This window comes from Sordaria macrospora, chromosome 4 (assembly GCF_033870435.1).
Source record: "Sordaria macrospora chromosome 4, complete sequence".
Lineage (NCBI taxonomy): Eukaryota > Fungi > Ascomycota > Sordariomycetes > Sordariales > Sordariaceae > Sordaria > Sordaria macrospora.
The window spans coordinates 1,931,940-1,953,009 of NC_089374.1; the positions used below are offsets into that span (position 1 = coordinate 1,931,940).

Below are 21,070 nucleotides of genomic sequence, written 5' to 3' on the forward strand. Positions count from 1 at the left end.
CAGAAGGACTGCACTCTTTCCTTCCGGTGAGCCTTTTGCCATTCTACATTGATACCCAATCCTATTCATCTACTCTTGGTTGGTCCGGAGACGAGGACTAATGGATTATTTGTATGATGTCTAGTGGCCCGAGTGAACCTGTCTCCAAGCCCTCAGCGTTCTACCACATCCTGGCTGAGAGCTTTTTCGACGTCGCGTACTGCTCGGGTTCCAACTACGGAGACTCGCGATGGCAAACGGAACAGCCTTGACGAACACATGAGGAAACTCGCGTCACTCCAGCAGCTCATATCTGAGACTTCAATCGTGAGGCTTGAGGCTGCCCTGGAAACAGGGAACGATGTTCTTCGAGAAATTAGATCTGCTTTTGCTGACGCAACTAGCGTTGAGGAAGTTGCGAAGTGGGTCAAGCAGGCTGATGAGCTCCTGGCACAGTCCCGCAAGCAAAGAACAGTTGTCGGTGTTGTCGGTAGCACCGGTGCCGGAAAGAGCTCCATGATTAATGCTGTTCTAGACGAGGAGAACCTGGTGCCGACAAATGGCATGCGCGCATGCACTGCCACTATCACCGAAATCCAATTCAATGAAACTGAGGATGAGCAAGCGGCCTATAGGGCTGAAATCCACTTCATTCATGCGAATGACTGGATCCAAGAACTTCATGCTCTGCGCGGGGATCTCAGAGAACCTGACGGCGATCTTGTTGGAGCAGAACAATTGGGCAGCGAGCCTCGAGCTGCTATTGCCTACGACAAGATTAGATCTGTTTACCCGCAGTTGAGTAAAGAGGATGTTGCAAAGCATGGTTTCTCTCCGGAAGCCCTGGCACACCAGGCCCCCGTAAAGCAAGTGCTTGGTACCGTGAAGGTGATAACTGCACCAACAAGCAGCGCATTTACGGAACTTTTGCGGGAGTACATCGACTCCAAGGACCGAATTTGGGATCATAAGAACAACAGCGACCGGATGGAGTTCTGGCCCTTGGTCAAGTTCGTACGGGTCTTTGTTAGATCACGCATCTTGGAACCAGGAATGGTCTTGGTTGACTTGGTGAGCATCGCCATCTATTCGTTATGTTGAGAATTGCTGCTAATGAAGGGACAGCCTGGTCTGCATGATTCTAATGCCGCCAGATCCGCAGTGGCTGCCAGGTACTTGCAACAATGCACAGGTCTATGGGTTGTTGCCCCTATCACGCGGATTGTTGATGACAAAGTCGCACAAAATCTCCTCGGGATGTCTTTCAAGAGACAATTACAGTTCGACGGACTCTACTCAGCTATAACTGTGGTTTGTACCAAGACAGATGACATCTCTGTCACGGAGGCTTTGAGATCCATGCCGATGGGCCATTCGATACGTCAGGATTGCATGACCATGGCTACGCTGGAGAAAACCGAGCAGCGATTGATCATGGAGTCTTCTCTGGTCAATAAGCGCATTGCGGACCTCAGTGGCCTTGTTGATAAGTGTGAAGAAGATGTCGAGCAACTGGAGCTCTCACTTGAGTCCCAGGACAATGAAACCCTTGATGACAACACGAATACCTCATCTTCCGAGGAAGACAGTCTCGATGATAGCGCCGAGCGCCAGGAGAAAAGGGTTGATTCTAGGGAGGAAGCAATCCGGCGGCTAGCGTCTCTTCGAGCAGAGAAAAAAGCTATTCGTGCCGAGAAGAGTGATCTGCAAGAAAAAGCCAAATCTCTACGTGAGGATCTTGACAAGGCAAGGTTTGATATTGGGGGTCTCAAATCTGGTATCAAGAGCGCTTGTATTCAGTATCGCAACCAGTACTCGCGGCCAGTGATCCGGCAACAGTTTGCCGAAGGACTTAAAGAGTATGAGAGACACCCCAGTCAAGAATAAATCAAACATGACAGGCCAGCAAAGCTAACTCAATTTAGGCTTGATGAGGAGAGTCTTTCCGGTCAAGGTGAAGGCGGACACGACAACTCATACACGCGCAGAGATTATCAAGCGATCGCTGCCAGGCTCCCTGTGTTTTGCGTCTCGGGCCGTGCTTACCAGAGAATGTCCGGCATGCTCAGAAATGACGAGCCGACCACCGGATACCTTTCCCTTGAGGAGACGGAGATCACAGCTTTGCAACAGCATGCCCAAAGAACAGTCGCCAATACACGCACCGATACTTGCCACTGGTATCTTACGAATCTGCATAGCCTTGTCTCCCAGCTAATGGTTCAGGTTCTCACTGCTGACAAACCACTTGACCTGGCAAAGGACTTGAAGGACGAAGAACTTGCTTTCCTAGAGAAATCTTTGAAGGAGCTGTCTCTGGTACGTTGCCTATTTATCTCCCCTCAACAAGCAAGATGCCACCATATCATTTCAGTTTCAGCGGTACATAAATCTGTATGGTTTGTATTGATCGTAACATCAAGCATTAGAAAACGCATTCCGCTGTTGTCAAGGCAGTCGACAGATGCGACCTTGCGCTACAGGATGCCTTGAACGACAATTTCGCCTCAGCTGCTACTCGCGCATCCAAGGATGCGCCTGGAATAGCAAAATCATGGGGAAAGCCAAAGCGTGATGGCGGTATTCCCTTTTCCACGTATCGAGCTATTTGCGTGCGAGAGTATGTGAATTCAAGTGACTTGGTTCTTGCTTTTTTTATATGTCACTAACAGCGTAGTAGTGGCGCGTACGAGGGATTGTCTGGCACAAAGGACTTCAATGAAGGCAAGTTCCAATACAAAGTCCGATAGTAGCCTGTTCATGTGTACACTATGGAGCCGACTTTCTGACCTGCCACAGACCTATGCCGGCCGTTATTGAACCATATTGCTCTGCCGTGGGAACGCGCCTTCTCCCGCACAATTCCTGATATCATCGATGCGTTGGGGCAGGATCTGTCCCAATATCTTTCTGAGTTTCAAGATCAGATGCACACTCGTCCACACCTGAAGAACTCTGAGCCATACGAAATGGTGAGCTACCGAGTCAAGAACCAGGCGGACTCGTTGCGAAAGGCTGTGAAATTCAATAAGCTTATCAAGTTGGATGATCAAAAAAAGGCGAATCGGTCTTTCAAGCCAGCAGTCCAGAAAGCCATGCAGAGAGCGTATATGCTTTGCAAATCAGAGAGTGGTACGTAAACCGTTGATACTGGGACGAAACGAATAGATTTCGCTGACAAGTCATTGCGCCCCACGAAAAGGTACTGGTTCGTTTGAGCGTATGAAGCGCTACATGGCCGAACAAGTGCGAAGCGAGAAAAAATCAATGTTCGACTCAGCAGTCGGTGCTGCTCAGGACAGCCTTGAGGACCTGCTCGATAAGCTTCAACAAAATATCAAGTCTAAAGTAGAAGAGGCAATCCGCGAGGTGTCCGATGACTACATAACCCTCATCGAGGACCACAACGTCCTCAAGGCTTTGACCTCAGCTCAGAAAAAGATCAGGGTCTTGCTCAATAACCTCGACAGCCGCTTTCAACCGGTGCTCGAAATACCGGTCAGCACCACAATCGGCCATGGCAACAAAGGAGACGAAGCTGCCGACGAGGTTTCCCTTATCACTTCTCCTGCTTCTGCTGTTTTGGAATCAGAGGCCGAGCAAGGCACCATCGAATACGAAGTGACTCTCTAAGGGAAGGTGTTGAAAGCGATATGGCCGACTCGGCAAGCACATTGGAAGAAGCTGCCAAAGGATCGCCCACGACATCCGTCCCTACAGAACCGGGCTTCTCCCTGAAACAGGGTTCTGGCTAATAAAGCCACTGCTCCGGCTACGTCTTCCTCTTGTAGGAAATTCTTATATCCTCTCAGCACCAAGTTCGGTCCTGTTACGGCTTCGCTGGAGGATATGTTCCGCTTCGCTCGTGCTGTGACGGGCGGTACCTGGGTGTGAAGAGAATGGAGGATTTGGACAAGAAAGAATTGGTAGAAAAGATTGCTCTTCGCCATTCCGCAGACAAGCGAATTTTCACAAAGATAAAAAAAAACTTGGTTCCGGTTGCCTTCAGTTCGCTTCGTTAACAGTGAGACCTAAGATTTGGCAATTATATTCAAACTTGAAGTACGGAGAAAAGGGAAAAGAAAAAGGATAACTCGCTTGCTAACTGTACGATTTTGCTATAATACGTCAACTCCTGTCCAAGGAAGATACCCTTCGTCAACCAAAACGGATGTTAAGAGATACTGCAATGAGGATTACCACATGTTGGTTTGTTGATGGATGAACTGATTCGAAAGGAAATGTACAATGAGTGACTCGGCACTTGGTCAAATGACAATGTTTTATATCAATGGCTAGGGACTTGGGTAGATGCCAACGGGGGTGTCTCCTTGATGAAGCATTGCCCAGCAACATGATGTTGTTTACATAGGCTAGCTCAGGTAGTTAGAAGAACAAAGAAAAAAAAAGCTAAGAGCTTGTTGCTCACCATTCGCGTCGCACTAACATTGAATAACTTGACCCGGCTTTGCATGATCCAGCTCGAGAAACATCAACCGGTCGGAATATCTCACCACGACAAGGCGCTCACTGAACTCAACCCAGTGTCCGTTCCGACAAGACAGGTAAGTGACTGCGGCTCTCGGAAATGGTATGGGAAAGGGGACCTCATCCGACTTGGGGAAATACCCGAGTGGTCGGCCAATTGAGCTTTGCGTATGGAGGTGACATTAGCCTGCATCACGATGAGGCATACCCGACCGGTCAAGGACGATGCCGTAATGATTCCCGTCCTTTTTGTGATATGTGAAAGTGTTTGTTGACATTCGGAAACATGTGCCTCTCTGCTTGGACGTTTGCTATGGTCTTAACAGTTTCCCACTACCAGAGGATTATCACCACTCCGTACAACCCTCCCGCCTGACATCATCCCGCCAGAGCGATTCCCAACACAACCTGGCAAACAGCATCATTGAGGTTTATCCTGTCTCATATCTGACGTGGAGGATGTCCGGATCTGATCTTTGGACTTAATTGTTTGCTCATCCCTTAATTTGGGAGTGTTTTCCCCACAATCGTGCTGATGTTGATACAGTCGATAATTTGATATCTGCCTGTTAAGAGCCCTGCATTGCAGCGGTACGTACATACCTGTACATTGGCACGTTTGATAGGTACTCCCGTTGCATGCGTCACCTTGGCATATCTGACTGTCACTCTCTCACTCACAGCTTGACGGGAACTCGGAATGTGTGGCAGAACCGGTCACCACACCCACCCACTGCTACCATCAATGATCCGCATCCAGGGCAGGTCTCAGCGGGAGGTCTCAGATCGACGATACCCTGGCCGAAAGATAGGTACGTCTTATCCCGTCGGGTTGGTTGCGGGCCGGTGGGCGGCTGTAGCTCCGGGTCCGTCTTACGCATTGCTCGTCAACTGTGAGTTTTCGAGTTCATGTAAAAGTTGAAGTACCTGGGGCTGGGTTGAGTTTTAGAATGCCTTCTGTCATGTCCGTATCACATCCTGGCTGCCTGGGTAGTTCATTGGCACATTATGTCCTCGTGATACACAAAGAGATGAAGATGTGCATAATTTACCGCATATGGAGGAAGGAGTTGCCTGGACGGAGGTTGAAGACATCCACCAAGAGTTTATCGCACCTGCTAGTATAAAGATCAGATATGGGGGTACCATCTGGGCCGCTGATGACCGCTAATAAGCGGCAGCTACCGTGTAAGCACCCAAATGGTCAGGTACCGTTCCATGGCTTTCATGGTTCCTGACAAGCCTGGCTCACATCAGGCGGGTGGACAATTAAAGGCAGGCATGCGGTGATCTCGAGGTCCTTTTTCCGCCGCTTTTCCCCTTTCTGGACACTCCCGCTGGCACTGCACCTAGGTATGGAAAGGACCGAGTTCCGGGCATGACATCGCCAGCTGCTCGTTATCAAAACTTCTCACCGCCTTCATCCGGCAGCCGGCATGCCTCCCATGTTCTGGAACAAAAGCTGGCAATTCCACCACCTCCACGCTCCACGCTCCACGCTCCACCTCCACCACCAGTGTTTTCCACTTTCTCTTTGTGCTCAGCGGCCACCTCACCTCCACCGTCTCCCACTGTCCCCCGATGACCAAGTTCCTCCTGCAACCAATTACTTCCCAAGAATTGACCCGGAACTGCCTCTGCGACACTACACACTACGAATCCGTCAAACCGCAAGAATCACCGTCTCCAACCACCAGGCAAAAAGGCCACTCGCCCCCCAAGCCTATCAAAAACTCTATCAGTCAACACTTGCCGTACCTCCGTACCAACCGTCCAACCAGATCGCTGCCAGATCCGGCCCTTCTTTTCTTTGATCGCCTTTGCCTCCCTCGAACGGTTCGCCGCTATTCTTGGAAGCTGCAGCCCAACGATTCCAGAACAATAGCCGTCTCCAACGGACCATGAATGGCTGCCCTCTCGCCGCCTACCCGTTTGGTCACGCACAGTGTTGAACCTGAACGGCCGGCATCGCCTTCCCCCGCAATTGCACCACCCGCAGACGCAACAGCAGACGCACCAGCACCAGCACCCGCAACAATGGACGACACCGCGAGGCTTATCTCAGATCTGCACCAAAAGCTCGCCGACCTTGACGGCAAAGTCGCTGCTTACCAGCGCGACATGCTTGCCGAGTTTCACCGGTACATGGACGACTGTCTGAAAAACTACCCAGTCCACGTTTCGTCCGAGGTCTCCCGAGTCATGGCCGAGTCCATGCACAAGTACCCGGCCCTCACCTTGATGGCCCGCGACGCCCGCGACCCTGAAAGTCCTCGACCTCAATCGCCAACCAACAACAAGATCCTCGACAGTGAACGTCTTCCCAGAGACGTCCGCAAGTCGCCTCCGCCCGTTTTATACCATACATCCGGCACCCCGAAGGAAGGCCCAAGAAGCCCCCATGAGCGCGAGAGAGAATTCCAAGGCTTGTTCACTCCTAGATACCTGCCCCTGCTCGATAGCACCCACCGCGGCCTGCAGTCACCCCCGGAGTCTCCAGTACCCACGCCCCTGCCGCTTCCCTTGTCTCAAGATAATGTGAAGAAAGTGGAAGACATCAAGGAGCCAGAGGCCATGTTGAAGCTTGAGATCCGCCCGACCCCGGTCAGACGGATGACCGATCGATCCTCATCGTCAGTTGAGTCGTCGGTTTCTGGAAGCGACTCGAAAGTGCGAAGGAGTGCTTTGCGCCGTTCTTCGAGTTCGACCAAGGGTAGCCCGCGCCGGGTGCGTTTCGAATTTGCGGGTGAGGAGGTCTTTCCATCGACTTCTCCGCAGAACACTTCTTCCGTTACGGTCCCGCCCCTACTAAGTGGGGATGATGGGGCAGATGGGGCGCAGACTCCTCTTCCTCCTCCCCCTCCTCCTGAACTGGAGGCCGCAGCGCCCATCATACCCTCGATAAACGAACCACCCTCGTATACCGGAATGTCGTTGCTTGATGTTGAAGGCGAGGAGGACGCGCTGCCGAGGCCTAAGAAAGTCTCGTCCACGCAAGCACTTCGCGCGCTCTCTCGGAACGCCCCCCTAGATGCCGGAACTTGGACAGAGGTGAACTCGGAGCTGGAAGAGACGCCCAAGATGAACGGCGGAAAGCACGAGGATAGCGCCGTGCGGCAAGACCAGCCATCAGGGCAGTTTTCCGGAGGAAAGCCGCAAGACAGTCAGCGTCCCCAACAGCTGCATCCTCAAGCAGATAACTTTACAAAACCCAGAGTCGAGACCAAATCTTCCCCTCTCGCACACCATGTTGTAACCCAACAGTCCAATGGCAACCGGAGTCTTGGGTCCCCATTGGAAGAGTTGCAACGGGAGGAGGATGACGACGACAGTTCTGACGACGAAGAATTCCTCTCGATGAAACCGAAGAAAAAGCCCATCTCGCCAACAACTCAAAGCTCCTTTGGACGGCTACCTACGATCTCTGAGACCGCTCAAAACACTGCGAGAAATTCCCCCAACAACGTCGCTCAAACTCAGTCGCCGGCAGTAGATGAGTTTGGTAAAGGGAAGGTGGTGGATGACGTGCCCGAAGATGCCTTCTTTGACTTTGAGGGAGAGGGCATCTCCAATGGTGCCGAATCCGATACAGAGAAGTACATCGCCGAAGATGATTCCGATGACGACGACAACGACGCTGCCGCGAGCAAGATACCACCCGAAGAACGCCCGAGAGTGGCCTTCATAGCCAGCGGATCTAATGCGCAGATAGAGCCAGCACCAGTCCGCAAGATTCCTGCGGCCACACCATCGGCCGCCTTGTTTGGCCACTCAGTTGGATCGTACAAGGGAACTCCCATGCGAATGAACCCTATCAGCAACCCGAAACTATACGACGAGATCTCTGGCATGAAAAACGTACACACCTTTGTCGGTAGTGTCGATGGCCGCAGCGGCGTGGAGGCTATTGATATGGGGAGCTACCGCGCATATTTGGTTAAGAACCATGCCAGTGCTACCCCCCGCAGTTTCACGGAGCGCTTGGCATTTGAAGAGGCTATGGAGCGGAGGAGGACAATGAGGGACTCGGACAACGAAGATGCTTAAGGCATACTAATAACGACACGCTGTGGTCCGCATGATACCCTAGAGGAGATACCCTAGAGGAGCAAGGGGTTGGAGAGGGTTATGCATGGGGTTGCTGAGATAGGAGTTCATGGAAACTGCATTACTAGAGGTAGACATTTCCCCTCTGAAACTTTGCATCGAACCTGCTTTAAGCGATACGTCTTCTATCACCTTGTAACAGTTACACGCTTCATTATGATACAGACGCAAGTGGGCTTACGAGGAACCTAATGGCATGTTATTCCTGAGTGAGCGGCAGTCGGATTGGGACCATAGCGTGTGGTACACTTGACGCTCAGTAATGCAATGGGAAAACAAGTAATGGTGCTTTTTTAATCATGGAATCCTGACTGTTGAATTTGTCCATATCACCGTGCCTAGATAGTTATCCGCTTCGGGGCCATGGACCGGCGGTAGAAACAAGCCGGACGCTATCCGGTTGTCACTTCAGCGCATCGGGTCCGGGCGTCAGTTCCCGAATCCGGGCACGGAGGCTCATGCACAACCAATCAGGAGACAGGAAATCTGGGGGGTCTAGAAGGGGTTTAGAAGCAGGCGGCTGCTGTTGCACTACGTCCAATCTTTGTCATGGCGGCTTGTCTCTTCGCACCACTTCATGCACCCCCATTTCTCCAAGGACACTGTTTGTTACAAGTTCCTCCAGACGTGATGCAGGACTCAACTTATTCCCAGCAATCTGGCTTGGTGTTTTTCGTCCCCTGTTGGAAAACCAATTGACTGGAACTTTAATTACACAGACCGGCGAATCTGCTAACAAGTTCGATAACCGCGATACCATAATTGCCCTGTGACTGGAAAACTATACAGATTTACATCGTCACGAAGACAAAGGAAAGGTGGTGGCGGGCAAGGGATACCAAGCATACAGCTAAGGTGTCCTCAGAGACAATGCCCAAACAAGGTTCCCAACCAAAAGATCCGAAACCGACCGGAAAACAAACGACGGAACCAAATGAAATGACACAATACTACCGTTTCGCGACCAGGTCGCCGCCGCCAACAACAACAACAACAATCACGGCCGGAACAAAGTCCCTACGACCAACAACAATAACAACAAGAATGTCTTCCCTACCAACCCTTCTCAACCTTCTCCTCCTCATCGCTGTCTCGATCTTCATCACCCCACCAACAGTCCTCGCCTACCAGGCCCTCTCCGATACCCAACTCCAAGCCGTCCCTGGCCCGCTCGAGTCCGACTTCGACATAAAAAATGGCGCGGGCCTCCTCGCTCCGATCCTGATCCCCCGCGTCCCGGGCACGCCCGGACAGGCCAAAGTCCAGAAACATTTTGTCGACTTCTTTTCTCGGAACTTGTCCGAGTGGGAGATCTCGTGGCAGAATTCGACGGCCACCACGCCGCTTTCGGGCTCCAAGCAGGTTCCGTTTCAGAACCTGATCTTCAGGAGAGAACCGCCATGGACTAAGGAGCGAGGACCCGGTAGGGCGGCGCTGCTGACGCTGGTGGCGCATTATGATTCGAAGATCAGCCCGGAGGGGTTCATTGGGGCGACGGATAGCGCGGCGCCGTGTGCGGTGTTGATGCATGTCGCGAAGACGGTGGAGGGATATTTGAAGAAGGTTTATGAGGAGGGGATCGCCGAGGGACTGGGGAAGGGATCCGGAAAGGAGGATCCTAAGAGGGAGGTGGGCGTGCAGATATTGTTGCTGGATGGCGAGGAGGCGTTCAAGGAGTGGACGGATACGGATTCGTTGTATGGTGCTCGGTGAGTTTTCTTCTGCTACCTACCATGATTGTTGAGCTATCGAAATTCTATGGTATAAGACAAGAGACTAATCTTTGGTTCTGGACAGATCTCTCTCCACCGAATGGGAATCCACGACCTACGCAGCCCTCTCCCGGTTCGCCAACCCCCTCGTGCAAATCGACCTCTTCGTCCTTCTCGATCTTTTGGGCAGTGCCGACCCCGGCGTCCCTTCCTATTTCCAGACCACCCACTGGGCCTACAAGAACATGGCCACGGTCGAGTCGCGCATGCGGGCCCTCAATCTGCTGGAAAGCAAACCCAAGAACCCCTTCCTGCCCGAGGCGGGCAAACTCAACGAGCATTTCGGCAGGGCCTACGTGGGCGATGATCACCAGCCGTTCATGGCGAAGGGGGCACCCGTCCTGCATATGATCCCGACCCCGTTTCCGCATGTGTGGCATAAGATCGAGGATGATGGGGAGCATCTAGATCTGCCGACGGTGAGGGATTGGGCGAGGATCGTGACGGCTTTTACTATTGAGTATTTGGAGGCTGTTGTTGACCCTGTTGGGGGGGAGGCTTCTGAGGCTGCTGGGGGTGTGAATGGGAAGAAGGGGAAAGAAGGGGATGATGGGGCGGGAGTTGGGAAGGGGCCTTGATATCTACATATTTCTTGACCCTCTTTTGTTTTGTTGTTCATTCCCAGTGTTACCGATGCACTCAATACACATGTCTCGGTTATACTGCTTGATCTCGTTGTGGATGGATGAATGTGCATTCGGTGTTTAGAAGGTCCCTACCTCTATGTGGTCTGATCTACAAGGTGCGTCAGAAGGGATGGTGGAGCGATGGAGATACATGCGGCAGGACGGGACTTGGGGACTGACATCGACGCAAAGCACGCCCCGATTTGCATGCGTCAATGCCCGTCTCTGACTCTGCAACTCTTGAATCTACGGTTCAATCCATTTGCCTGTGTACCGATCGCATGCTCATCGTAGGAGTCGCTAGCCTGGTATTCGGCGCCGTCGAGATAGTCCAATATATGGTGAGGCATCCGATGTATCTTATAGGGGTGCAGCGGGGTGGCGGGGCAGGACCTTGTTGGCGCTATAATTCCATCCAAAAGTGTCACAACAGTGGAGAGAAGCTCACACGTTAAGTTCCATCGCCTCCCCACTGGCGCGCGCCTGCCCAACCCGACGACCAGGGCAACCTTATTTCCACTTCGACCAGCTCCGACCTGAGTTGACTTGTTTCACCAATCTTCCACCATCCCGGCCTCAGCTGATTCCGACATCCACAGCCAACTCTTCCACCTTTCAATTAAAACCGTCAAACGTAGTCTACCGTACGCCGTCTCCCGTAAGGATTTCTCTTTCCAACTAGTCGACGCGCGCGCTTGTCTTTCACCATCCGCTTGTCCGCGGAGCAGAAGTCCCCGACCGATCAGATACATATCCAAACGCCGCCATCTGCTTCTCGTCAACGTTGACCGTTAAGGATTCTAACTCTCCGCGATTACCCAGCTCAGCCAATTCCACCGCGCCGTAACTTCTAGGCTACCTCCTCCCTACCGCCCACTGGCGCCGGTCCCATTGTCGCATCGTTCTGGACTTCTTTGATTTGTCGGCGCAGAGACTGCTTCAGTGCATCTCTGCTCTCCAACACGGCTTCTCACGGGCGACAGCTGCCTGACCAACAAAATCCAACAGGCGGCGAAATCTTCAATCCTCTGCGGAAAACAACGACTATCGGCTCCGTCCTTTTCAACCGCGCCCATACGACACAGCGACAGCCGTCGGCTCAGCCGCACTATCTGATCCAACAATCCTCCATCTCTTCAACCGCAGCCCACTCGGGTCCATCTTCAGCAGTCAGAGAAGCCATGGACGGCAGGAAACACCCAAGCTCTTTCCAGCAGCTTGAGAAGTTGGGAGAGGGCACTTATGCTACTGTAAGAGATCTCTCCTTGGCCTGGCCCAGGACTATGCTCCGCTGGGCGCACCACGAGGAAGCAGTCATATGGCACAAATGACTGACAACCCACTTCTAGGTCTTCAAAGGCCGCAACCGACAGACAGGCGAGCTAGTAGCTCTCAAGGAGATTCACCTTGACTCGGAAGAGGGAACACCTAGCACAGCCATCCGCGAGATCTCTCTTATGAAAGAACTGAAGCACGAGAATATCGTAGCTCTGCACGATGTCATTCACACCGAAAACAAGCTTATGTTGGTGTTCGAGTACATGGATGGCGATCTCAAAAAGTTCATGGACACCAACGGCGAAAGGGGAGCCCTGAAGCCCCATGTCATCAAGTCCTTCATGCATCAGCTGCTCAAGGGTATCGACTTCTGCCACAAGAACAGGGTCCTACATCGAGACCTCAAGCCCCAGAACCTGCTTATCAACAGCAAGGGCGCTTTGAAGTTGGGAGATTTTGGTTTGGCGAGAGCATTCGGCATTCCAGTTAACACCTTTTCGAATGAGGTCGTCACTCTCTGGTATCGAGCTCCCGATGTGCTGCTTGGAAGTAGAACCTACAACACCAGTATCGACATTTGGTCGGCGGGATGCATCATGGCTGAGATGTTCACCGGCAGGCCCTTATTTCCCGGCACCACTAATGAGGATCAGATTGTTCGCATTTTTAGGATAATGGGCACGCCGACGGAACGCACATGGCCTGGTCTCACCTCGTTCCCCGAGTACAAGCCCAACTGGCAAATGTATGCGACACAGAGCCTGTCTTCCATCTTGCCTCAGATCGACCGCGACGGCATCGACTTGCTTCAGCGCATGCTACAGCTGCGACCCGAATTGCGAATTTCGGCCCACGATGCGCTCCAGCACCACTGGTTCAACGACCTGGTTCACCAACAGCATCACCACCAAGCGCAGCAGTCATTTGGGCAACAGCCGCCCATGATGCAGCAACAGCCAATGATGCAGCAGCAAAGAGGCTATGGGCAGCCGCAGCCCAACTACCACCACGAGGGCTACTAGACAGAGCACCCTCGAGAAGCGAATACCGGAAGGCGGACACCGCCGGTGCCAGGGTTTCCTCCACCAGTTTCGTTCCATCGACCGTGGCCGTTTGTGCCAGGGTTCAATCCGCCAGAGTTCTGTGATCGTGGGGGATATGTGCCAGTATCCAAGGGCTGGGGCGCCGAAGAGAACAATCCAGGTCTAGGAAGGCCGACAATGCTGGGGCCAGAGCATTATCACCCACCAAGATCTTTTCAGCCGATGCCAGGATATCCTCCACCGAAGAGCTATCTACCTATACCCAAACATTATCCACCAATGGGGTATCATCAACCGATGCCAGGGCAACACCACTCATTGCCTTCTCGAACGATGCCAGGATATTACTCACTTGGGACACATCCCCAACCAATGTCCGGACATCATCCACTGGGGAGTCATCCTCAACCGAGACCAGAGTATCCTTCAGCTCAACAGGTTCAACCCCAGCATTTACCGGGACTGAATGATTTGGTTAACAGTGGCACTGCTCTTCTTCAAAGTGAAAGGCTGGCAAATCCCAACCCTGGCATGGGTCTGTCTACAAATCGAGAAATGGCGATGGAAAAACTTATCAGCATGAATACTCGGGCATCCGGACTACCTCTACCGCCGATAGTCCCCGTGGAACACTGTTTCAACCCGCTTCTGCGTAATACAGGACAGCAAAATATAATGATGCCACATCAGCCTCGTGTACAAACAAGTGCAGCGGGCAGTAATGGACACCCAAATGTGATGCCGCCGCGGCTTCCTTTGCCTCAACAATCTTTTGTGCCTGCGGTTCTCCCTCCTTTTTCGGCGTTAGCAGCGTCATTTGAGCCTAGACAACAACAGGCGGAGACCCCGCGAGCCTTCCACACTCAGACTCACAATGTGGATCATTCTGATCCTGATCAAACACCTAAAGCCAACCATTTTGGGAGAGATGACCGTGTCTAGGCTTGGGATTGAGGAGCATTCTTGTGATTTTCAATTATTTCGGTTGGGTTCGCGCTCCTTGAGCTCCAGGAGCTCCTCGAGCCTTACAAGCGAAGCCAATTACATACGACGGACGAGCACAAGAAAATAGTAGGAGTACAACAGCCAGTGTTTTCATCATCCACGTAGCACATTTATTTATTTATTTATCTTTCACATACAAAAAAGGGGAATGGCGGAACCCTGAACGATGATAAGAAGAAAACGACAGCATAGGCTTATGGGAGTATGAGGCTAGAGGAAGGTTCAGATGCTGTAGCGTACTTGTGTATTTCCATTTCTTTCGAGACCGATATGATGTTTTTGCAGTGGAGATTCTATGGGAATAGGTATGAAATCAAAGCGAACTTTGAGAGTGTTGTCTATTCATTGTTTTTGTCCTGCTGTTACTGAGTGTTCTCGTGAGCGGTGCTTTGGGAACTGATCAACCTGTCTTAATGTATTTGGAGTCCAGATACTACCAACGATACAAGCTCATCTGGCTGAGTGCTGTGAAAAAGCAGGTGATAAAATTTTTCACTTGTTTGCAATTAGCATTCATTTTAAAGCCTACATTGTTTACGATAAGTGTACAATTATTATCAACCCAAACGGCTCTTCACATTCGTTAAAACAAACACAATGAGTCCCTTGTTGGGTCGATGCATTGAGGTCCCCCAGACTCCACGCACCACCCCGGAGGTGGAACACCCCGCAAGAGGGCGGGAGCGGCCTATCGATAAGCCTTGATCCCTGGCCGGCCCAGACCTAAGACGGGAGTGCCTGGAAGCCTGGGCCTTCCGACTCCCGTCTTCACCTATTTTATTGTAGCCGCAGTGTACCAGCGCCGGACATAGCGCACTGCGACGAAGTTCGACGCTACCAAAGAGCCGCTACTGGACTGCCCGAGCTTGATCCATGCCCTGCAACCGTACAATAACCCGTCCCCCAACGACATCTCGTGTCTCCTGGCCACGGACAACCCAACTTCAACCACTTCCCATCTCGATTTCGGCGCATGGCATTTTGCCTTCCCAGCATCTAACCGACCAGCGATCTCTCCATCGACAACTCCTGATCTTTCCACTGCATGCTTTAAACCCTTTCCCCCAGGAACAGTCGCCGCGATGGCTACCGTAGAGTCACGCAAAGGTACGATGCTCCTTCTGACGCGCGCCCGCAACCATGGCGATACAATGCCTTCCACAGAGAACGACACTGACCATTCTTGTTGCGAGGAAACAGACGAGGAGGCGACCACTATCAAAGTCGCCTCGTCAAAAGCGATCCGTAATGTTGCCAAGCTGAAGAGACAATCCACTAAGCCCTCTAAGCCAGGCAATTGGAAGGAGGCCACGACATCGATCGAGAGTATGTAACCAAACCATTCAGCTCCGAAATCCATCATCAACTCGATCCCCATGTCCCCGGTTGCTTACACAAAATTTAGACGAGGAAAAGAAACGAGCCAAAGAGGCTCCCCCGAGCCCCATCATCAATCAACTCGACCCTCCCGCACAAGTAACATTCGACACCGGTCGGCCGCTCGACGATGTTCCCGACCTTATCTACTGCAAACTCTGCAAAAAGGGAGTCATCAGAACCTCCGGTAAGGAGCATATCGACGAATGTCTCCGCATCAAGAGGGAAAAGGCGCAACGCAAAAAGGAGGCCCGCGAGGCGCGTGAGCGCGCCAAGGAAGCTGCGCGCGAGGAGGAGGCCCGCAAAAACAATCCCGGCGGTGATGCACACGACGACGACGACGACAGCGATGCCGAAGAACCCCCCGAGAGGAAAGGGAACAGCGGGAAGACGACCAAGAAGGCGACTGGCAAGAAGCCCGATACCGGCGGGAAGAAGAGGAAGGCCGAGGGAGACCTGGAGAAGGGCAAGGCCAAGAAGAAGAAGGACGAACCGAAACCCAAGACCGCCAAGCCCAAGGGCCCTGTGGATGTTGAGAGGCAGTGCGGTGTCATCTTGCCCAACGGCCAGCCTTGCGCCCGTTCGCTCACTTGCAAGAGTCATAGTATGTCGGCCAAGAGATCGGTACCAGGGCGATCCTTACCGTATGATATGCTACTGGTGGCATACCAGAAGAAGAACCAAGCGAAGCAGCAGAGGGCCGCCATCGACGCGAATGCCCCGTTAGAGGACGACGACGATCCGAATGCCGGTGCGGTGGACAGTGACGAGGAGACAGCTGCCGTCATGAACGCCCTAGCGAATTGGCGACCACAACCGGTTGTCCCTCAGCCCATTATTGCACCGATCAAGAGGCAGTACCAGCTGGCACGACTACACGAGCAACTCCAAACGGTAACCAATGGCGGTCGACTCAACATCTTCAAGGTCGTTGGATTTGGTGCCCAGAAGCTGCCAGAGGGCCATCCCGGTCTCTATCAGCAGCACGAAGAGGAACATGGCGGCGACCCCGACGTGTCCATGCAAGATTCATTTTCTCGACGTTCATCCACCTTTAGTCTTGCAGGACCACCGCAGCGAAGGCCATCAGTGACAAGCAGAGCTTAGGATGCTCGGCCACAAAGCCCCCCATCGCAACAACATCGAAATCCTAATACTGCTTTATCCCCTATACTGGAAGATAACACGATAGCCAGGAATCCTGCCCCGAAAACAAAGCGGCGGGTAGGCCAACTAGAGGAGGAATCTTTGGATATATCACGACAGAAACGACCACGTTTGGACCCTGGATTGGATTCGAATCTGGGATCGCAACATCGAAAACCTAATACTGCTTTATCCCCGATACTGGAAAGCGACACGACATCCAGTACGTCTGCTCCAAAAAGGAAGCGGCGGGCAGACCAACTAGAGGGGGGATTTTCGGGAACACCACAACTGAAACGAGTACGCCCGGATCCTGAATTGGATTTGAATCTGCGATCGTCACCACACGGGAAGCCGGTACAACGACCTGTACCGCCACATGTGACGGATGCTTTGGAGGGTCCCAGGAGTCCAAGGGAGATAACCGGACAGTACGTCAAGCAGACGTTTGCTCTTAACAGGAGACATGATAGCGTCCGATTACCATACTCAGCAAATTCCTTGAGACCTGGCCCCGGGGCAAGCCCACATAGGCTCCCTAGGCAGGCAAACACCGCACAGAGACCTCCAGGCCGCGATGCGGAGGGCGGTGTTGCCCGTCCAGGACCGAATAAGCATCACGACAATAGATCACCCGTTAGGAGGGGCCCAGTTGACGTGTCGCTTCAAGGAGGAGGCCCACACGTCGCCTCTCCAAGAAGGAAAAACCTTGTGAGCGCAGCAGTCGCACAAACCCCGGCCCGGCATCCAAGTCGGCGGCTGTCCTCAGCATCACCCGGCCAAACGTCTTCACACCACAGTCCTCATATCCCGGACGAAGTCCGCACAATGGACGCCAAGATCTGTCCGGATATTTCACCGGAAGAGATGGACATGCTCCGTGAGATATATATTGCTTCTCAGCACAACCCGGAAAAGCTTGATGAGTACCGGCGGGAATACTTGGCTTATCAGCAACGACTACAAGCACAAAAGGGCTTGAGCGGAGGGAAACAACCAACGAGACCACAATCCGCCAGCCCGCCGATTGACCCTCGTTCAGAATTTAACAAACCCGAAATTCATCCATCTCAGCATGCGCTTGAACAGGCGCATTTCAAACCTACTTACTCCCCTCGGCACGGCTCTAATACGATTTTCCGCGGCGGTACTACTTCACCCTCAAATACCCCGGCAGCCGCTCGTCAACGACCAGCAGCATCATCACCGGTATACAGAACTCAGCAATTTTTACCAGAAACTCCACAGACGGGCGGGAACCATCGGCGAAACCGGTCTGGGCCTATACCACGGATTATACTCAAGGTCCCGAAGCGTACTCAACAAGCGAACGAGGGCATTTCACCAGTGAAAAGGGGTTTCCAAGGAGATTTGATCAGCTCACCGAGGAAGGTTTACGGGCCAATGGGAGGGAAGAGCCTCAAAGGTCCTCCCGTTGAGGAGGACAGTCTGGTTGATATTGACGACTAGATGCGCTTCAGCAATCGGCAAAATTGAGGACTGGATGGCTTTGACAGAGGCCCTGGCTGCATGCGAGAGCGGAGTTCGCGACTGCACAACCTCAGTACATTTGATATGAGGTCAGAATATGGAGATCGAGAAATGCGACTACAGCATGACCCTACACGGGGAGGTTTTTGTTATCTGCGTGGGCTCGCCAATATGGGCATTTTTTTTCTCTCCTCCACGCTATAATTATGCGGCTTTCGTGTTTTTGGTCTCTTTCATTTGGCGTTAAGAAGTTTCTTCAGGAACGGTTTACATTTGGGATACCTGGTTGGAACTGAGAGGGGATAGGCGTTGGTCGGTTCTCCTACGTACGGGTGGTACATACCGATCTTGTTTTTACTTGACATCTTTCGTCTGCGACTTGTTGTCCCTTACTTTCTGGTATTGGGACTTGCTTGGTCAGTATACTAGTTCATTTCAAGCGGGTAGGATAGGTTTGAGTTTTCAGTCAGTTACAGATTCACGAAGTCGTACGACCTCGTGCGTTTGGGTTGGGAAGAAACCCAGGTCTAAGGTTCAAAGCGATCACCCGGTATGAAAGGGTAGTGGATAGAAAGGGTGAATATATTTAGCGTGATACTTCAACTGGTATTCATGAATCTGTGAGAAGTTTGTGAAGTATCTTTGAGTGTCAACCAAATCTGCTGTCCATGATGATGGAATGAACGGGCAATGAATGGCACATGCTTCAAACTGCCGATCAACCAACTCCCCGACCGACCCCGAAGAGACCCCCCATGTGCGCCAAGGACGGGATGACGTCGAATCGCGCCTACACTTTTAAGTCGCTTCATACTGTGTAAGTGTACAGCCAATGTGGGCATAGTTCTAGACCTCGGCATCTGCCATCCCATTGCGACATTGTCCAACCCAACCCCAGGTCTTTTTCGCATCATCGTTATCATCATAGTTTTTTTGTTTTTTTCGGAGTCGGTCTGCGTTGTTCACTTCTTTTTCTTCCATCTACCAGCAGTGTCCTGTGATTTCTATTGTCGGTTTCTTTCCAATCCAGCCAACTCCTCTCCTGATTCATTACCCTCACCATCACCACTCCTCCTCTTTGTTCCCCAAATAGCATCACATCACTTACACCACCCGCCCATCCACCCACCCACACCCCAAAACCTCCGACACAGAGACACGCAGAAACACAAAAACAAAATGCCCCGAGCATCTAAACTCCTCCCCTCCCTAGGCCACGCCGCATCCGGCGCCGGCGGCACCATCATCTCCACCTTGGCCACCTACCCGCTCGACCTCGTCAACACGCGCCTTAAAGTCCAGCGCCAGCTGCGCGCCGACGGGGCCATCGGGCCCGAGGACGGGTATGGCGGGATACTGGAGGCGTTTGAAGCGATTTACGAGAGGGAAGGAGGGGTGAAAGCTTTCTTTGCGGGACTGGGCGCGGATTTGGGGAAGAGTGCTGCTGATAGCTTTTTGTTCTTTCTTTTCTACACTGTGAGTTGCTGGTTTTTTTTGGGTTTTTTTTTTTCCTCTTCAATTACTTGTTCTCGTGGTATGGTGGCTTGAGTTGGGTTAGGGGAAGCTGGAGGAGGGACGGAACAAACGGAGAAGGGGAAGGGGAAGGCGAAAGGGGGGATGGAGAAGTGGGCGGGAGGTGAACTGTCAAGGAATGAATGTTGGCTGATAAAATAATGATGACAACAAACAGTGGTTCCGCGCCAAACGCCTCCGCGTTAACGAGCCCTACCTCAAAGTCCTCGAAGAACTCGCCGTCGGCGCCGCGGCCGGCGCCTGCGCAAAGCTTTTCACCACGCCCGTCTCCAACGTCGTTACGCGCCGACAGACGGCCAACCTTATTTCGTCTTCCTCCTCGCGAAGCCAACCTTCTACTCCTACCGAAGGAGGCCCAAGCCCAACACTACCGCTCTCCCCAACTTCCCCCACTTCCCGGTCCCAGAACCAGACAACAAATGGAAACGACCTCTCCTTCACCGAAAGTATTCTTCAGATCTACCGCGAGCGCGGTGTACTGAATGGGTTATGGGCCGGCTACTCCGCCAGCCTGGTATTGACGCTTAATCCATCCATGACTTTCTTCCTGCAGCAGATCCTGAAGCGGATGTTGGTTTCGCGAGAAAACTGGGAGGAACCTGGCAGTGCAATCACGTTTGTGATTGCGGCTTTTAGTAAAGTCATGGCGACGAGCGTGACGTATCCGTTCCAGATTGCAAAGGCTAGGGTTATGGTTTCTGCGCCGCCTGGGGCTCAGTCACAGTCCCAAGAGCAAGAGCAAGAGCAAGAGCAAGAGCAAGAGCAAGAGGATGGGGTAAAAGAGAAGGGGGAAGCAACGGCGACACAAAAAGCAAGGGAAACGACGAAAAAAGCAGCTACGGGAAGAGAAACAATCTTCTCCACCGTCCTGCGCATAGCCCAAACCGAGGGCGTCAAAGCCCTCTACGACGGAATCGGCGGGGAGCTGCTCAAGGCCTTCTTCAACCACGGGCTGACCATGTTGTCCAAGGACATCATCCACGGGCTGATCATCCAGCTGTACTTTGCTATGGTGGCGGCGCTGAAGGATTACAAGAAATTGAAGGAAAAGGTGAACCGAAAAGCGAAGAAGGCGAGGGCGGACGTGAGCAGGTATCACATGCTTGCGGGGTTGGCGGCGCAGATGGTCAGGCAGAGGGGGTTGAGGCAGACGTTGGTGATGGCTGGGTTGATTGGGAAGGGGAAGGGTGAGTAAAAAGGAGTGGGAGTGGCTGGGTGGATGATG

General features: G+C 52.5%; 6 protein-coding genes across 6 annotated transcripts; all 6 read left to right on the plus strand.

The window, feature by feature from the left end:
• The first annotated feature begins 84 nt into the window (after positions 1-84).
• SMAC4_01969 (uncharacterized protein) lies at positions 85-4,069 on the plus strand. The gene is made up of 7 exons (XM_066089684.1): positions 85-1,050; positions 1,105-1,838; positions 1,905-2,298; positions 2,409-2,599; positions 2,660-2,703; positions 2,779-3,111; positions 3,182-4,069. The coding sequence occupies exons 1-7, from the start codon at positions 259-261 to the stop codon at positions 3,610-3,612; spliced, it is 2,919 nt and encodes a 972-aa protein (XP_065946800.1). The 5' UTR covers positions 85-258; the 3' UTR covers positions 3,613-4,069.
• Positions 4,070-5,769: 1,700 nt separating this feature from the next.
• On the plus strand, positions 5,770-8,814 carry SMAC4_01970 (uncharacterized protein). The gene has a single exon (XM_003348901.2). The coding sequence runs from the start codon at positions 6,373-6,375 to the stop codon at positions 8,512-8,514; it is 2,142 nt and encodes a 713-aa protein (XP_003348949.2). The 5' UTR covers positions 5,770-6,372; the 3' UTR covers positions 8,515-8,814.
• A 369-nt stretch (positions 8,815-9,183) lies between these two features.
• Positions 9,184-10,924, plus strand: SMAC4_01971 (uncharacterized protein; the record flags this gene model as incomplete). The annotated part of the gene is made up of 2 exons (XM_003348902.2): positions 9,184-10,283; positions 10,372-10,924. The coding sequence occupies exons 1-2, from the start codon at positions 9,445-9,447 to the stop codon at positions 10,922-10,924; spliced, it is 1,392 nt and encodes a 463-aa protein (XP_003348950.2). The 5' UTR covers positions 9,184-9,444.
• Positions 10,925-11,301: 377 nt separating this feature from the next.
• SMAC4_12919 (uncharacterized protein) lies at positions 11,302-14,749 on the plus strand. The gene is made up of 3 exons (XM_066091157.1): positions 11,302-11,630; positions 11,795-12,222; positions 12,322-14,749. The coding sequence occupies exons 2-3, from the start codon at positions 12,154-12,156 to the stop codon at positions 13,270-13,272; spliced, it is 1,020 nt and encodes a 339-aa protein (XP_065946801.1). The 5' UTR covers positions 11,302-11,630; positions 11,795-12,153; the 3' UTR covers positions 13,273-14,749.
• Positions 14,750-15,211: 462 nt separating this feature from the next.
• On the plus strand, positions 15,212-18,961 carry SMAC4_01972 (uncharacterized protein). The gene is made up of 3 exons (XM_066089685.1): positions 15,212-15,405; positions 15,499-15,624; positions 15,704-18,961. The coding sequence occupies exons 1-3, from the start codon at positions 15,381-15,383 to the stop codon at positions 16,780-16,782; spliced, it is 1,230 nt and encodes a 409-aa protein (XP_065946802.1). The 5' UTR covers positions 15,212-15,380; the 3' UTR covers positions 16,783-18,961.
• A 311-nt stretch (positions 18,962-19,272) lies between these two features.
• SMAC4_01974 (uncharacterized protein) lies at positions 19,273-21,040 on the plus strand (the record flags this gene model as incomplete). The annotated part of the gene is made up of 2 exons (XM_066089686.1): positions 19,273-19,788; positions 20,003-21,040. Exons 1-2 carry the CDS (start codon positions 19,492-19,494, stop codon positions 21,038-21,040), a joined length of 1,335 nt encoding a protein of 444 aa, XP_065946803.1. The 5' UTR covers positions 19,273-19,491.
• Between the last annotated feature and the right edge of the window lie 30 nt (positions 21,041-21,070).

Bases quoted from the DNA above. Each gene is read 5' to 3' on its own strand.
- SMAC4_12919 (XM_066091157.1), top strand. From the start codon at position 12,154: ATGGACGGCAGGAAACACCCAAGCTCTTTCCAGCAGCTTGAGAAGTTG. The intron at 12,223-12,321 runs GTAAGAGATCTC...ACCCACTTCTAG, and splicing joins GAGAGGGCACTTATGCTACT to GTCTTCAAAGGCCGCAACCG.
- SMAC4_01972 (XM_066089685.1), top strand. From the start codon at position 15,381: ATGGCTACCGTAGAGTCACGCAAAG. The intron at 15,406-15,498 runs GTACGATGCTCC...GCGAGGAAACAG, and splicing joins TACCGTAGAGTCACGCAAAG to ACGAGGAGGCGACCACTATC. The intron at 15,625-15,703 runs GTATGTAACCAA...CACAAAATTTAG, and splicing joins GGCCACGACATCGATCGAGA to ACGAGGAAAAGAAACGAGCC.
- SMAC4_01970 (XM_003348901.2), top strand. From the start codon at position 6,373: ATGGCTGCCCTCTCGCCGCCTACCCGTTTGGTCACGCACAGTGTTGAA.
- SMAC4_01969 (XM_066089684.1), top strand. From the start codon at position 259: ATGAGGAAACTCGCGTCACTCCAGCAGCTCATATCTGAGACTTCAATC. The intron at 2,299-2,408 runs GTACGTTGCCTA...ATCAAGCATTAG, and splicing joins CTTTGAAGGAGCTGTCTCTG to AAAACGCATTCCGCTGTTGT. The intron at 2,600-2,659 runs GTATGTGAATTC...ACAGCGTAGTAG, and splicing joins CGAGCTATTTGCGTGCGAGA to TGGCGCGTACGAGGGATTGT.